The sequence below is a fragment of the Pseudorca crassidens genome, chromosome 10, assembly GCF_039906515.1.
Source record: "Pseudorca crassidens isolate mPseCra1 chromosome 10, mPseCra1.hap1, whole genome shotgun sequence".
Taxonomy (NCBI): domain Eukaryota; kingdom Metazoa; phylum Chordata; class Mammalia; order Artiodactyla; family Delphinidae; genus Pseudorca; species Pseudorca crassidens.
In genome coordinates this window covers 100,249,097-100,266,913 of record NC_090305.1, presented here as the reverse complement: position 1 = coordinate 100,266,913, position 17,817 = coordinate 100,249,097, and the positions used below count along the sequence as shown (strand labels likewise).

The following is a 17,817-nucleotide window of genomic DNA, read 5'->3' as shown; positions in this document are numbered from 1 at the left end:
GTGCTACCACTGCAAGGGAGCATGGGTTCTATCCCTGGTCAGGGAACTAAGATCCCACATGCAGCATGGCATGGCCCCAAAAAATAAATAAATAAAAAGAAGAAAATCTTGCCATTTGTGGCAATGTGGATAGACCTTGAGGGCATTATGCTAAGTGAAATAAGTCAGACAGAGAAAGACAAACACCATATAATTTCAATTATATGTGGAATCTAAAATCAAAAACAAACTGAACTCACTGATACAGAGAAAGATAGTTGGTGGGTGGGCAAAGTGGGTGAAGGGGATAAAAAGTTACAAACTTTCAGTTACAAAATAAATAAGTCATGTAAGGTACAGAATGGTGACTATAGTTAATAATGCTGTATTGCATACTTGAAAGTTGCTGAGAAAGTAAATGCAAGGAAAAAAAATTTGTAACTGTGGTGATAGATGTTAACTAGACTTACTGGTGATCATTTCACAATATATACAAATATTATGTTGTACATCTGAAGCTAACCATGTTGTACGTCAATGATATCTAAAAACAAAACAAAACAAAAAAAACTTCAGAGAAATCTAAGCCATGCCTAATAGGTCCTTTAAAGCAGCTGCAGGTCTTTTCAGCATCCCAAGTGTATACCTGTAGGTCTTATGATTAAGTCTTTAACACATTTTGAGTTAAAAGACAGGGTTGCAGGCCCTCTCTGTTAACAGTAGGGCTTCTATAATTTTGAGGGCTGTTGTCCTACATCAGCCTCATAGAAGAGAGAAGAGTTTATCTCTAAGATCTGTGGACATGGCCTTTGTGTAATAAAATGGGTTATAAATTGATATACAAGAAACCCACAAGGCTTTTAAAAATATCAACTTGGACTGAAAGGGACAGATGCAATATGAAATGGAAGAGGCTTCTGTACCCCCAAAATTCTTTGAGCAGGTAACAGACTAAGAACTACCAAGCATGATCACAGAAGAGGGAGGATGACTCAAGGCTGAACTGACTTCCCAATGGATGGAAGCAAGAGACACAGGGAACTCCTAGAAAGTAATAATGGATCCTAAGAGCAAAAGGAGAATTAAGTGCCAGGGTGGGTTTCACAATTGCTATGGACTAATGATTCCTATGTACTTCCCACCCTGCCTCTCCTTTCTGAGTGGGAGTACCTATTTAAAAAAAAAAAAAAAAGCAAAGAAAGGAAATGAAAGAGACAAAACAACCAATGCAAAGCGTGAATCTTGATTACATGTTGGTTTACAAAACCAAAACAAAAAGACTTGGCTATAAGAGATTTTGGGAAAAACTAGGATATTTGAAAAGTACAGATGCATAGTCCCTAAACCAGTCATTTCGGGTCAACCTCTGGGGGTGGGGCTTCCTGACAACAGTACCTTTGGAAAACTTTCCGGGAGATTCTGGCCTGTGATCAGCATTTGGGAACCACTAAGTTAAAACTTTCCCTTCCCCTTTGCTTCATCTTATTTTCCTGCCCTTATGTTTCCTCATTTACAGTTTTTGAAGCCAAAATGTCAATATATTAAATTAAGATACAATCAGTAACTGACAAAGACCAGGACACTTGGGTTATACGATCAGCACATTCTCTCCCTGTGGCCAAACTTTGATGGAAGCCTAATCCCAATCAGAAGGTTTAGGATACTTAATTTAATAACCACAGGAAATTACTTGCAGCGTTCAGAAACACTTGAAGTCAGTTTTCTGACTTTTAAAAATCTTATTCCAATAAGTGGATTCAAACCTCTTTTTGGAACAAGGTAAAATAAATAATAACAACAACAATAATAACATAACAATAATAATAGCAGCCTCCTCAAATTGGCTCTTACTATATGTGAGGCACTTTACAGTGATGGCATTTATCATAAAACTCCTAACAACCTTACTAGGTACTAACAATAGCTAAAACCTCTGTAGCATTTACTATGTGCCAGGCACCTCTAAAATGCTTTACCTGTATCAGCTCATTTAATTTTCACAATCTTATGACGTAGGTACCATTTTCATTCCCGCTCTACAAATAAGGAAACTGAGACCCCTAGAGGTTAGGAATTTGAGCCAGGATTTGAACCCAGGGAGGTTTCAGAGTCTATGCTTTTAACACTATGCTACTGGCCTCTCTAGAAATATTATCCACACGTTAACTCATTTCATCTCCCAAACCCCAGGAGAAAGATGGTTATAGCATGTCCATCTTACAGATGGGGAAATGGAGGCTCAAGGGGGTGAAATGGCTGTACCCAGTCACTGTGGCAGGACCAGGACTTGAGCCAGGTTTATATGACTGCAAAGCCCTGAGCTCCACTATGGGAAGGCCTCCCTGGGTGCTGCCTGGGCCTGGCCACCTCACCTGTTTGTAGATGAGCTCGAAGGCCCCCGTGTCACAGCTGCGGTCCAGCCGCTGGTCGATGACCACACGCAGGGTGTCGGCCTGTACGCCGGCACAGAGCCGGGCAGTGACAGCCGTGGAGGGTGCCATGGTGGGGCTGGCGTTGATCTCGATCAGCCAGGGCTGGAAGTCCTCACCGAACACAAAGTCAGCGCCATAGAGCTCGAAGCTGGCCTTCCGACACTGCACGGTGTCCTGGGAGGTCTGCAGGGCGTGGATCACTGCAGCCTTCATGCCAGGCACGATGATGGTGGACCAGGCGTTCGGGGCCCCCATCTCTTGCAGGTGGGCCTGGAACTTCTGGCTTGACCACATGTTATCTGAGGGCAGCAGTGGGTGTCGGTGGCACGAATTCTCCAGATGCTTCTGGATGGAGTTGTTGCACAGGTGCACGGAGCTGGGACAGAGAGCAGAAAGCTGAGGGCTGGCTCCCTGTGCCCCTCCCACCCAAACGTGGGGAGGGCAGGCAAACCCCGGAACCAGCCCGGCACACTCTGGACCATTCAGCTTGAGGTGACAAAGGCCTCATCACATTCTTCTAGGGCCACTACCAGTCTTCACTCAGGACCTCTCTGAGGGCACAGGGGCCACAGTGTTAAGTGCTTTGTGACAGTGTCAGTTAACCCTCCCAGTGCCTGGAAGATAAGAAGGTGGTTAAGAGTATGGGCCCCATGGTCACTAAGACACGTGTTCAAGTTCTATCTTCATCGCTGACTGGTAAGACCTTACATAAGTCATTTAACCCATGGGCTCCTTTCAACATCTGTAAAATGGGGGTAAGTAACAGTACCACTTCACCGGGTTTTCACGGAGGACTGAGATAACATACATGAAGTGCTTAGCAATCGTCACATACAGAGCACTCAGTAGCCGACAGCTATGAGCTCCATATTACTGCCTCCATTCTTCAGATGTGGCAACAGAAGCTTAAATACTGATAGGTTTTCACCTGACCCAAGTCACAGAGCTTGGAAGCTTCAGAGACGGAATTTGAACCGAGGGCTCAACAGGCTTCCTCTCCCCCGAAATGAACGCTGCAACCTGCCTCTCTCCTCTCGCATTTCTCCTGATCCCCCTTTACCCCGCTCTACATCCTTTCTTCCATAACACATATCACTTTTAACCCATTAGATGATTTTACTGATTATGTTCATGGCTTGTCTGTTTCTCCCTGTTGGAATATGAACTCTTGAGGGCTGGGCTCGTTTTGTTCACTGCTGTGTCCCACGTGCCTAGAACACTGAACGGCACAGGGTACACACAGGTGTTGGATGGATAGAGGCCTGCCTGCCTGCAGAGTGTGTTTGGAGCCCCGCATTGCCTTGGAATCGCTGCTTCCTGCCAGCTCCCCAGCTAGACTGGGAGCTCATGGGAGTGAGGGTTCTGGGGGAGGCTCACTTGTCCAGGTTCTTCAAGGAGAAGGGCTGTGTAGAGAAGCGGATGTAGCTGTCGCGGTAGAACCACACAGTAAGCGGGTTCCAGTCGGTCACCAGGAACCACTGTCTCAGATCAAACTTGGTGCCAAAGATGAGCAGGGGCTGCTCAATATACTTCTGCACCACCCACTTGCCGTCCTTCATCATCATAGGATTGCCATCCACCAGCTTCAGCATCTCCTCCAGGTGGTCCATGCACATGATGCCTTCGGGGGAAACGGTGGTCAGGGATCAGGCCAGGCTTGGGCTGGGAGATGGACAGCTCATCATAAGCTCTCATCCCCAAAGGACTGATAGGCCCAAATGGGTGAGCCTGCCCCCTTCTCCCTGTTCCCTTTGGGAAAGCTGAGAATCTGCTAAGGATTTAAAGTTTAAAAAAAAATTAACCAGTTTTATTTGATGAAAAGGAATATATGCACGGATAACAATTCAAACAGTACTGGGCTTTTTTAAAAACCATGTGCATAAATGACTCTGATTAGTTTTTCATAATAACTAATGGAATATAAAACAACAGAAGTGAAAAGTAGGCAGTACAAAAGGGTATACAATGAAAAAAAATACATCTCCTTCCCCAGAGGCAGCCAAGTGCTGCTTCCAGGTCCTATGGATAGGCTCCCAGGTTATGGAAGAGTTGTGTGTGCCTCAGTTTCATAGGATTCTATGCACTTAAACATGCTAAGGAATTGGAACACTGCTTGGCACTTGGTGAGCATTCAGTAAATGTTAACTCGTATCATTATTACTAGTTACCTGTGGAAAACATCTCTAGCTATAGATTTGCTGGCTCAAAGGGTATGTGCATTTTTTCACTTTATAGAACAAAGATGTTCTACCAATCTGCACTCCCAGTAAGAGTGTATGAGATTGTGTGTTTGCCCACATTCTATCAACACTGTTGATGATTTATTTTTGCCATTCTCTTAGCTAGAATGATATTTTATGTTTTATAACGAGCGAAGTTAAGTATCTTATGCTAAAAAGGCGTTATTTTAATGCTGATATATACAGCTGACCCTTGAACAACACGGGGATTAGGAGCGCCAACCCTCCGAGCAGTCAAAAATTATCAAATAACTTTACAGTAGGCCCCCTGTATCCGTGGTTCCGCATCCACGGATTCAACCAGCAACAGATCATGTAGTACTGAAGTATGTATACAGCGAAAGAAATCCGCAGTTCAAACCCACGTTGTTCAAGGGTCTACAGTAAGAATCACAAGGCAAACAAACACACAAATCAATCTCATTTCTTCATTGTTTGGCCCCTCAAACAGTCTGATTGCCCGCCAATGGCACAGAATAACTTGTGCCGGGTTCCCAAGCCAGATCCTTTCTCAAATGGCCAGAATGATCACTAAGATTCCCAATAACATGACGCCTTGTATAACCTAAGACTGAGGCTGTTCATGACCTCTGACCCAGCAATTTCACTTTTAGGAATTTATCCTAAGGAAATAAATGGAAAGGCTGCTAAGATATCTGCACAGGATATTCAACACAGTGTTGCTTGTAATAGCAATTCATCAATCAATAATCAAATAAACAGGAAAAAAAATGGCGGCCATCTAAATATGCATCAGAAAAGGATTAGGTAAGACCACGAGAGTACATCTAAACAAGATTAGACTATGCAGCTGTAAAACAGAATGAGGTAAGAAAGCACCTACTGTACTTTTATATAAAATTCAAAAACAGGCAACACTAATCTATGGTGTTATAAGTCAGCATAGGGGTTCCCATTGCAGGGAGGTAGAGACCTGGAGATGGCATGGGAGGGGGCCCTCTAGGGTGCTGTATTTCATGATGTGGGTGCTGTTTCCACGAGTGTGTTCACTATGTGACAATTCACTGAGTTGTATATTCACAATGTATACCCTTTTCAGTGAAGTATATTGTATACATATTTCAATTAAGTTTTTCTAAAAATGGAGAGAAAATGTTGAAATACTTTGGGATTCACTGTATTATTCTCTCTGCTTTTGTGTATGTTTGAAAAGTGTCTATAATAATAAGCTAAAAACAGGCAGGGAAGAAAAGCAGATCTAGATGTACTAAAATGGAGTGATCTCCAAGATCTACTGTTAAGAAAAAAGAAAGGTGCAAAAAATAAATGAGTAATACTCACTGATATGGAAAGATATAATAAATGAAAAAAGGAAGCTACCAAATAGTATGCTCTTATTTAAAATAAAATAAAACATGCACACTCTCTCCAGATGTATAGAAGAAAGTATAGAAAGAAACACATCACAAGGTGAATTGTAGTTATCTCAGGGAAATCAAGGGTGCCTTTGCTTCCTTCCACTTTTCTGTACTGTCTGATCTTTTTAAAAAAAATAACAAATACGTATTTTCATACTTGGAAAAAACCAACAAAACTATTTCCAAGGTAGAAAAAGAGAAGACTATGATGCTGGTTTTGAAAAGACGTCCCAACAAGAGTGTCCCATAGTGTGTGGAGCTGCGACAGCTTCACTTGGACATGAACAAATTCACCCAAGGGCAGGCAGTACATGGAGCGATCTGCTGCCAGAAGTCTGTTTTTTACATCTTGGAAGTCCTTAACCATCTTTTAAAGGCTGGGCTAATGCACCACTCCAGCTTGCTGGCTGCCCTGTTCAAATTCCATTCATGCTAAGCAGTCAGAATAATAATAGCTGTTATTACATAGCAGGTACTCTGTAAAAGCGCAGGATCTAAGCACTTTCCATATATGATTCTCATGTAATCCTCTCAGGTAGGCATCATTGGCTTCATTTTAACAATGATGAAAATGAGGCACGGAAGAGGTTAACTAACCTGCCTGAGGTCTTATGGATATTAGGAGGCAGAGCTGGGGTTTGAATCCAGGAAGTCTCGCTCCCAGCATCCATACCCTTGACCCCTGTACTATACCCTCACAAGGATGCACTGGTCAAATATGAGAGCCCTTAGATGACAAGCAACTGCATGTGAGTATCACCAGACCTGCCTAAAGCATTAACCTAAACCCTCAGGGCAGGAGAGGAGGTGCTGGCATCATCATCACAGCAGCCAACATTGATGGGGTGGCTACTGTGCCAGGCACCATGCTGAATGGTAGATGTACTACCTTGTTTAATCCTCAACAGATAAGGGAACTGAGGTTCAGAGAAGTGATATAACTTGTTCAAGGTCACACAGCATGTAAGTAGCAGAGCTGGGATTCGAACCTAGGTAGTTTGGCTCCAACAGAACCTGTACTATTTAACTTCCCTGGCCTCTAGCTGGGGAGGGTGTAGGGTGCTGGTACAGGAAGCAGGGGCTGACCCCCACCTCGTCCACGGGACTTGGCTCCCGGCTTCACGATCCAGATGTTGCGATCTCCTTCCATGTCCATCTGGGGCACCACGGCCCGCAGCTGCTGCAGGATGTCCTCACAGCGCTGGACCTGAGTGTCGAGGTACCTGAGTTCTGCCCCCTCGCTGTGGGGAGATGATGGGACTTGGGCAGGGCTGGGCCTGGGGGCATCCTGGTGAACAAGGCAAGGGGAGACAAAAGCTCCCTGGCCATGGTCCAACCAGCTTTGGTCACGCCCTTCCCCTAGAGATCCAGATAGGTCTCTCCCAAACCTCCAGCCCCACGCTCAGGCTGTCCCTCAAATCCACCCTGCCCAGGGCACCGTCCCAGACTGCTGGAATGGGAGAGGATGGGGACATTCTACCTACTGCACCCCCCTCACTCCAACACTCCACCTTCTGCCACCTCCCTTTCTATTACATTAAAACTGCCTTTGATAGAATTTAATCATACCAGCATCAAATGATGAGGCACCACTATGTGCCAGGCACTGTGCCAAGGGCTTTATCTATATTATCACTAATCCATCTCCAGGGAGATGTTACTGGTCCCATTTTAGAGAAGTATAAACTGAAGGTTGGAGAGTTGAGGGATTTGCCCAAGGCCACACACTGAGTTAAGTGGCAGGATGCAAACTCCACTCTTCCTGATTCTTCATCCACAGGTGCTTTGGGGGGGTTCATTCCCCTCCTAATCAGAACCTAACACTGGTTGATAGGTGGCCCCTTTCTAGTCTAATTCTTTCTTTTTTTTTTTTTTTTTGCGGTACGCGGGCCTCTCACTGTTGTGGCCTCTCTCATTGCGGAGCACAGGCTCCGGACGCGCAGGCTCAGCAGCCATGGCTCACGGGCCTAGCCGCTCCGCGGCATGTGGGATCTTCCCAGACCGGGGCGGGGCACGAACCCGTGTCCCCTGCATCGGCAGGCGGACTCTCAACCACTGTGCCACCAGGGAAGCCCCTTAGTCTAATTCTTTTCTAGCACATCTGTATGACACATCTCCTTGATTTATTTCTCTTCCCATCACTTACCACCTGACACCCAGACCCATTTGGTTATTGCCTGTCTCTGCTCACTGGAACGTAAGCTTTATGAGGGCAGGAATATTTTTTGTAGTTGTTATTCTCTGCTGTAGTCCCAACCCCAAGCAGTACCCAGCACTTATTAGGCGCTCCCTGAAAGTTTGTTAACTGAATGACTGGTTGGATAAGTAAGTCCTCTGGCGGGAGCTGGCCTCAGCAACTGGGCTGTACTGATAAGCGTTCATGGACAAAGAGGGACCTGTTCCCTACAGGACGCAGAATGTCCTCAGCTAAACCAAGTCACAAAATACCCCAGATGGTAGCCTCATCCAAACTCTCCCATTTGTTTTCTTCTGAATGAATACGAAGGAAGCCTCCACTAGATGGTAACGTCTCTTTAACATCTTAGCCTCTTGAATGTCTCCAGCCACGGAGAACTTGTCTCTCTGTTGCTAAGGCAGGAGCAGCAGCAGCAGCTGGGCAGTGCCAGGAACGGGGACAGTCAGATGGAGGGGGCTTGGCAAGGCCTCTTACTCACACATAAGTCCTGGCTCTTCTATTTCCACAAGGTTTGCTGGAAACTTTTCTGTGGCCATGGCATAAAGAATCTGCTGAGCAAATCCGTGATTTGGCCCAGGAAAGTGTCACGTGGTGGTGGCAGGGGCACGTGCAACTTGAAAAAGTGTATTCAACATGACAATATGATTTTATATTTAGCAAAAAAATAAACAGTGTTTCTGTGGAAAGTGAACCTTGATAAAAGCCTGGTTGGTGGGGGGAGCGGGGAAAAAAAAAAAAAGCCTGGCTGGTGCGTCATGGATTTGTTTTTTAAAAAGTTGAGAAGCAGCGATAAATACTGAATAAAAGCTAATGATCTGTACTGAACAATTCAAGGCAATGTTATATGATGTAATATTTTATGTAATCCTGACTTTTGAGAGGTTCCTCCAGCCCCCAACTTGCCCCACATCCGGAAATGCAGAGGACTGACATTCTTTCCACCTACTGTTCTAACTCAGTCCTGATCATTCTTAATTTAAGAAGGGTGGCTTCATGTTTTCTGACAGGTGAGGGGAAAGTATGGGGTCACCTAGTTTTTGTTTCCCAATGTTTAAAAAAAGATACAAATGAATTATTCATCAGTGATGTGGGTTTGCTTGGTAATTCATTCGTCCAAAGTTCATTTATTAGTTCTTCAGTCTCCATCAATCATTAAATCTGTCTGTTCCTTTCTATTCTAACACCATGCCAGCTGAGGGCCCTGGCACTCCCCCCGCCAAGCTTACTGCTGTGTGCCCCTGAGGGCAGGGACTTCGTTTCATTTCTGGAGTCTGGCACAACTCCTGGCACACAGGAGGGGCTTGGTAAATGCTGAGTGTGCTCCTGCCTTCAGGGTCCTCCTCCATCCAGGCTCTCCCACACACTCTGCTGAACGGAGTCTCTCTACAACAGCTCCAGGTCCATCTCAATACTCCTTTGCTCTGCTCAAGAACCTTTTCCCGGAGTGTGTTCTGCAAACGCAACCGCTCAGGATGCTTGGGGCGGGGGGCTGGGGTCACCTAAGTACAGGATATACTGCACACGCTGTCTCTCTTGGAGGTTTACACCACCCATAGGTTCTGAAAAGTCCTGCGTCAAGGAAACCTATTTTAACTAACTTTGTTTAACCCAATGTTTTCCAAATGTGATGGACCACAAAAGCCCCTTTTTCATAAACTCTATTTACAGCCTGTAGTACTAGCCTCCTGTGTAGTACACTTTGGGAAACGTTGGCCTGCAGGATAAAATCTAAATGACTTAATAGAGTCTTACTTTGTGAGTGAAAACTAAGAGTCAGTGCTGAGAACATCATACAGATTATCCTGTCTAATCCTACCTTTCAGGCAGACATTATTTTTAAACCAATTTTACATTTGAGAAAAGCAAAGCTCATAAGGATTAGTGATGTTCCCAAGGTCACAGAGCTTGGAAGCGGCAAAGGCAGACTCAGGTCTATCTGACAGCACAGCCATGATCTTGGTCACTATGCTATGTCAAGGTCTGGGAAGAGTAGTTTGGACCCTATTATGAAGGCAGTGGGAGCTCTTGGGGGTTCTGAAGAAGGAGAATAGTGGGGTGAACAAAACGGGGAGGTTTGGAGAGAGATGGGGGCAGCACTCGACAGAGAGGGTCTGTCCCTGAGCATCAGCTCAGAACACGGAAGCTGCCCGAGAGCAAGGAGCATCTGCCATGCCCCATGGCCAGGGCTGCAGAGGTACTCACTGGACCACTTGATAGTAGCGCTGGAGGAAGTGGGACCAGCCCTCAGGGCTCAGGTAGAGCGGGGCCTCCATGTCCTTGTCAATGTCCACGTGGGCCACGTTGTTAAGGTGCTCCTCGCAGGCACACAGAGCCTCATCCACAAACTCTGGGGACACCGTCACCGGCTTTTTCTCTTGTTTCTTGGGCTGCTTGTCTCCTGTAGAGACAGGGAGGGGGCTGTCACTATCCCATATGCCATGGCCCCCACTGCCCCAAGGCCTGTCACTTACCTGAGACTTCACCCTAAATACACCTGAGGCCCAGCACACACCTGCATCCCCTACTGCCCTGGGACCTATCACTCACCTGGAGCTTTTGTTCTAAATTCACCTGCGGCCCCAGTGCTCACCCTTGGCCCTCAGTGTCCCAGGACCTATCACTCGTTTGAGGCTCCACCCTAAATGTCCCCGAAGCATCTCAGCACCTATAACCCCAGCACACACCTGCAGCCTCTCCGTGCTTGGGAGTTCTGACACGCCTGGGGCCTTTGTGCCCCTGATCCCGACACATGACCGTCTTCTTTGCACCTGACACACCCAAGAGACAGCAATTGGGCAGTCGGCCTCTGGAAGAGCCAGGGATTTTCCTCCTCCCAGTAGAGCTGCCCCTCACTTCTTCGAATCCCTGGCTGATTAGACCCTGGGTTACAGGGTGGAGGCTGTGAGGTAGGAGCTAAGTCCAGAGAGGGAAAAGGCAAGCAATGGGTTGAGCCAGCAGGCAGCGAGGGACTCTCTGTGTCCCCCTTCACAAGGCACAAGGAGTCCTCAGACCAAGTGAAACTACATGGTTGCACAGCTTCCTCTCCTCACAGACCTGAGCTCCCCACAGGGCAGGGATGGACCACATCCTCTTAGTCTGTCCTCTCTCGAGTGCTTGGCCACATGCCAGGCCCATAGGAGGGCTGAATGAGGCAGTGGGTCAATTAACAAATGTATAGGAAGACACTTGGGTAGGTGGTTGGGACAGAAAAATGATGAGTGGATGGGCCGGAGGACACATAGGTGATGGATGGCTGGATGGAAAAGAGGTAAATGGATGGGGAGACAAGGACAGATAGGTAGATAGGTAGGAAGGTGGAGTGGCTAGATGGATAGGGAGAGAGGAGCTGAGAGAAGTAGGTGAATGAACAGAACGACAGTGGGGGGGAAGATGAATGGATGGATGAATGGGTAGGTACATGAGTCGGGTGGGTGAGAAGGTAGGCAGATGGATGGACAAAGGGTGGACAGATGGGTGGATAAATGTACGGATGGGCTGGTAGGAAGGGGTGGTGGATGGGCAGGTGGATGAGAAAAATACAAAGACAGATGCGTGGATGAACAGGTGGATGGGTGTGTGGCTGGGTGGGAGGATAAGCGACTGGGGGGTGGAGGTAACCACAGTGCTTACCTGGGGCCTCTGCCTCTTCTGCTTGGATAGAGTATGACTTCCATTCTGACTTTACCACCAGCTTGAGAACGTTGCGGGCAGCTGTCAGCCAGAAGTCCTCTGCTCCGGGGGCAGGGGATACCCTGCTCAGCCTCTAGGCTCCAGGACTATTCTGGTTCCGGAACCTGAGCATGACCTGCCCCATTTTGGATCCGGAACCTGACTACTGTTTCTGATTCTAGAACCCGGACTAGAACCTGGCTTCTGTTTCAACTGTAGAACCAGACCCAGAACCTCACCTGACTTGGCTCATACTCTACCTTCAGAATCATGCCTGGATCTGCTGTCTGCTTTCTCTCTTCTGTTCCTGATCCACTTTTTTTTTTTTCTTTTGGTGATTTTTTTTAAATTTTATTTTTTAATTGATGTATAGTTGATTTACAATGTCCTGATCCACTTTTGATACTTATCTAGCCTGAGAACCAGACCTTGGCCCAGAATCTATATCAGATTTGGAGACTAATTTAAACCTAGCATCTAATCTGGATCCAAATTCTGACCTGACTTTAGGGCATGTGCTGGAGTCGGAGCCTACTCTGCCTGAGAATCCCAAAGTCTAGAGCCTTTTCTAGGTTTGGAACCCAGTCTAGCCAGTGGAATCTGACACAAGGTTGGAACTTATTCTGGATTCCAAACTCAACCAAGAGACCAACTTTTAGAACCTGCTCTAGAAAGTAAACTAAGCTACATCAGCTCTTCTGGAGGTCTGGGTTGACCAAGGCAGGAGGCTCATTAAGGGAGGTACATTAGGGAAAGATAAGGATTGGGGAGGGAGAAGGATATCTGCTGGGGTAGATGAGGGCATGAGGAGAGGGGCCCTTTGCTCTCCAACACCAGCCAGGGCTTTAGCGCTCATCCCTTGGCTTGAGGGTCCAGGCATGGGGCTGGCATCTCCTTACCTATGAAGGCCTTTTTGTCATCCTCAGCCCCCAGGCGGTAGCAGCGCGGGAAGAAGGAGTCGGCATCGGCCTCGTCAAACCACGGCAAATTCCGGAGATTGAGACACAGACCCACCTATGGAGTTAGCCGCTGAGGGGGCAGGGTGGCACTGGCCCAGAGGGCCTCCAAGGGCCCCCACACTTGGCACACACCCAGACAGCTCAAGGGGACCCTGCTTGGACGGGCTCAGGGCCTCTGCCCCACTTGCTAGGCTTGACCCACTCATGTCCACCTCCCCGTGTTGCCCATGTGGTTCCTCCGCCGAGTATGCCCCACATCCTTCCCATCCACTCTTTCACACCCTTAAATACCTGCCTTCTCTAGGAATCCTCCCAGTCTACACTAATAATATACCAGCAGGTCTCAGTTATAAAGCCTATCATTCTTGCCATAATCCTAGATGATAGGTCTTACTGGTATTCTCATTTAAAGATGAGGAAGCTGGGCTTCCCTGGTGGCGCAGTGCTTAAGAATCCGCCTGCCAATGCAGGGGACACGGGTTCGATCTCTGGTCCGGGAAGATCCCACATGCCGTGGAGCAACTAAGCCCGCGAGCCACAACTACTGAAGCCCGCGCCCCTAGAGCCTGTGCTCCGCAACGAGAGAAGCCACCGCAATGAGAAGCCCGCGCACCACAACAAAGAGTAGGCCCCACTCGCCCCAACTAGAGAAAGCCTCCGCACAGCAACGAAGACCCAAAGCAGCCAAAAATAAATAAATTAAAAAAAAAAAAAAGATGAGGGACCTGAGGCTCAGAGAGGTAAAGTCACTTGTTAATAAACCCAGCTAAGATATAATGGATCCATCAGCCAGATATGCTCTGCTTGGAGAGAAGGGTCCTCCTGTTCACTATCACCGGACTTGGTGTTTGTTCTGTCTCCAGATCCCATTTGGATCCTGGAATCTATGTTAGGCATCATGTCTACATGTGGCAGACATGCTGCAGGGGTTAGATTTGAACCCAGGTGTGTCCGAATCCCACTGAGTCATATACCTCCCCATCTCCTGAAAACTCTTACTGACGAGGAGAACAGGGAGTGAGGTTGCCGGCCCAAGGGTGGGGGGGTTAGAAGCTGCCATGCCCGCGCCCTGGAGAACCCACCTTTGTGGTAAAGGAGCCCGCCTGGGCATAGTGGTTTATCATTTGATCCTTGGAGAGGAAGCGACAGTCCAGCATGTTCCGCCGAGTGGTCCAGATGAAGTAGGGGATCTCGTTCCGAACCATGCGCGACTGTGGGGAGGGGAGGAGACAGGGGAGGCTAATGTGGGCAGCACAAGGCCCGAGAAGGCTTCTCCCCGCCCTGCTGAGCAAGGTGGGAGAATGGAAGGAAAGGTTGCTATCAAGGGGGCCTCTAGCCCACACGCCATCTTTGTGTACATTAAGAAAAGACATCTCTTCCTCCGGGGCACACACTGCGTGAGCAGAGAGCAGGTGAGCTCGCAGCTCCTTTGGCCAGGTGCCCCCAGGCAGTGACTAAGCCCCACACCTGAACGCCACACCTTGTTCTGGCTCTTGGCCATGAGTGACTTGCTCAGTGGCATGACTGTGCCTCCAAGCTGATGGGCACACTGCATGTGACAAAGGCTCTCTCGTGGGCTCCACCTCTCTCCGTCCTTCCTGCAACTCTGGGAGGTAGGACTATTGATAACCTGTAACACCATGTGCCAGGCCCTGTTCTAAGCTTGCCATGTCAACTCATTTAATCCTCACTACGACCCTATGAGGTAGGTGCTACCATTATCCCCATTTCACAGATGAGGGAACTGAGGCACAGGGACTTGTCCAAGGGCTCACAAGGTTGGGCCATATGGAAGTGGCAGTCCTCAACCTCGCCTGACAGACGAAAACGGCAGTTTGGTCTAGTTCAGCTCAGTAAGTGGTGGTGCCAAGATTGAAAGCCAAGTGTCCCCATCTCAGCACACACACCCTCCACAACATCATACCAGCCTCTTTCAAAACGTTTTAAGCCCTTCCTGCTAGCCTTCCCTTGCTGGGGACGGGGGAAGATGAACTATGGGGTTTTTATTTGGAAGGGGGAAATTACCAGGCATGCAGGTTGTGCCGGCTTCTGATAACAACCTAGCAACAAACAGTTCTGAACCCAGGCCAGCCTTGTCTGTGTCCCTCACCACTCCGCTGGCCTACCTAGGCTTTAGAGAACCAATCCGTTTTTATCACAGATAGGGAAACTGAGGCCCAGAGAAGGAAAGGACTTGTCTGGGGTCACCCAGCTGGACTCTAGTGCTCTCCCTCAAACGAAGCAGACCCCTGTCCAGCCCCCTGGGCCCTCACCATCAGAGCATGCGTCCCATGCAGGTCATCAAATTCCAGTAAATCATCGAAGTCGAACAGCTGTGGTAGCCGGAATGCTTCATCCTCATCTTCGTCCTCTGTGGATGCAGAGACCAGGCCTGGTAAGGCCCCTGTCCCCACCCCACAGGCCCATATCACAGCCTCAACCCTGGGACAGCGGGAACCAAAGGGATGGGACTCAGGAAGTTTGGGGAAAGGGAGGGATTGCTCACCATCCTCAGTGGTGTCACTGTCACCCAGATCCTTGTGTGGTGGTGGCAGCGTGGTACCCAAGTGATGGACCATCTTCTTCTCCACCCAGCCCCTCCGGCGCAAAAGCCACCGGATCACAGGGTAGCAGCCTTGGATCATGAAAATCTTCTTCTGCTGCAAGGTGACAGAAGAATGCTTGTTCAGTAAGTATAGCCTAAGTGCCTGTCACAGGGGATATAACGGTGAACCAGACAGCTATGGCCTCTGCCTTCAGGAAATTTTTATATTCCAGTAGAAGAGACAGGCTATAAATAAATAGAAAAATAATCTGCATAATAATCATCACAAGAGTAACTATATTTATTTGCTAATATTTACTGAGCACCTTCTATGTGTTAATCACTTATATACATTACTAACAATGATATGTATTTTTAATAGATACTATTATCACCACTTAACTGGTTATGAAACAGAGACATAGAGAGATTGAGTAGCTTGGCCACACAGTGGTTAAGTGAAAGAGCAGGAATTTACATCCAGGCTGGCGAGCTCGAGAAACTGGATCTTAATGGGGACCCAGAGAAACAGTCAGGGGAGGCTGAGAAGGAGCCAGGAATGTGCAGAGCCGGGCAAATGGCAGTTCAGGCAGAGGGAAAAGCATGTGCAAAGGTCTTGAGGCTGGAGAGGTTGGGAGGAACTGGAAGGAAGCCAGGGTGAATGGAGTGTGGAAAATGAGGGGGAGACCTCCTGAGAGGTAGAAGTAGACTGTGGAAGGTCCTGCAGGCCTTGGAACGAACTTGAATTTTATATTAAGAGTAGCATGAAGCAATAAAGTGAAGGGAGGGAGTGACATAGTTGGAGGCTGTAAGTGTGGCTTGCTGGCTTGCTGTCGTACGGAAAACAGATGGAGGGGACAAGGATGGAAGCAGGGAGACGAGGCAGAAGGCTGTTGTTGTTTCTGCAGGTTCTTACAGCGGAGATGGATGGGAACAAGGCAATAGAGGTGAGATTCGTTTTGGAAATAGAGACTAGTTTTGCTGATGGGATTAGATGTGTGGGTGAGGGAACAGAAAGATCAGATTTCTGGCTTGAACAACTGGGAGATGGAGGAGATCAGAGAGTAGGGAGGAGAACAGGTTTGGGCAGGAAAATCAAGAGTATGGTTTGGGACATGGGTCTGAAATGCTTTGATGTTCCCTGGGCGATGTCAAGTGGGGGGCTGGATCTCTGGAGCGTGCAGTTAGAGGACAAGCTGGGCTGGAAAGGGCATGGAGGGGGCACAGTACACTGACTGGACTCACGGCCAAGGAGACAGGTGTGGAGAGAGACCCAGGGAACCAGGAGTGTCCCAAGAAGTCTTCAAAGGCAACTGAAAAGTAGCTGCCAGGGAGGGAGAAAGGAGAACTAGGAGTGTGCAGACAGCCAAAAGGGAAGGTACGTGTGGGGGGTCGGTGCCTAAGGTGCCAAACCAAGGTCAGGACAGAAGAGGGACTGACTGCTGGATCTGGCTCCTTGGAGGTCACCAGTGACCTTGACTAGAGTGGTTCCCGATGGGAGTGGGGAAGGGCAGGGAACCAGAGTGGTGGGAGCTGAGGAGTGAATCCCAGGTGAAGTAGACAATTCTGCCAAGAAGTCTGGCTGTGAAGGGGGTATTGAAAAATGGGGAAGTATTTGAAGATGGGTGTGGATCAAGGGATCAAGGATTTTTTTCTTGTATGTTTTCTAAGGATGGGAGAAAATAGTGCAGGGAGGCAGGATGAGCCACTCTCCAGGCCCTTTCTAGACCCCCAAGCTCCCTCCGACCTTGATAGCTCTCTCCACGTGGATCTTGGCGTTTCTGAGCCGGCCCATGTGTTGAGACGCCTTGGAGAATCCTCGCCAAAGGACAAGAGAACCTGCAGAAAGATGCGCAGTGGGGCTGGGGTTGGCACCCCTCCTCTCTCTCCACTCTTCATCCGGATGCTCATCCTCTACAGCTCTTCTCCGGATCCCCACGTCCGCCCCCAGTCTTCTGGTCCTGGCCCCAACTGCCTCGGGCCAGGAGGGGCGGGCCGCAAAGGGCCTCACCGTCCTGCGGCGGGTCGTCCTCCTGGGCCGGGGTGGGCGAGGGCCCAGGGGGGGCAGGGATCCGCGGCTCCCTGGGCGTGGCTGCCGTGGGCCGAGGACTCGAGGTCGCAGCCTAGGCGGAGCGCCGAGGCTGGGCTGCCTGCCCAGCGTTGGCCGCCTGCCGGAGCCTCCTCTGGAAGCTGGAACTCCGAGTGGCGCGCCCAGGGCCATGGGGCGGGGGGACTGGTGCGGGGCTCGGGCGGCAGCGGCTTTCGCGGCCAGCTGCACACGGGACCCGCGTCCTGGCGGTACCAGGCGGTGGAGCCGCAAGGTACAGCCCCCAGCTCCCCCGCCCTCAGGAGCAGCGCCGCGTCGGGGCCGTGCGTGCACCCCTCGCCGCGCGCGCGCGTTCCCAGGGCCCCAGAGC

At 48.8% G+C, this 17,817-nt stretch overlaps 1 protein-coding gene across 1 annotated transcript in view; it reads right to left on the bottom strand.

Moving 5' to 3' along the window:
* The window catches only part of TTLL3 (tubulin tyrosine ligase like 3), a 28,780-nt gene extending 11,333 nt beyond the window's left edge, over window positions 1-17,447 (bottom strand). Inside the window, 11 exon segments of the mRNA XM_067755395.1 lie at window positions 2,352-2,787; window positions 3,789-4,032; window positions 7,123-7,271; window positions 10,430-10,625; window positions 11,858-11,956; window positions 12,796-12,910; window positions 13,938-14,066; window positions 15,129-15,226; window positions 15,362-15,515; window positions 17,148-17,239; window positions 17,412-17,447. Coding sequence (XP_067611496.1) covers window positions 2,352-2,787; window positions 3,789-4,032; window positions 7,123-7,271; window positions 10,430-10,625; window positions 11,858-11,956; window positions 12,796-12,910; window positions 13,938-14,066; window positions 15,129-15,226; window positions 15,362-15,515; window positions 17,148-17,195 — 1,668 coding nt within the window. The 5' untranslated portion in view covers window positions 17,196-17,239; window positions 17,412-17,447.
* Window positions 17,448-17,817: the final 370 nt, after the last annotated feature.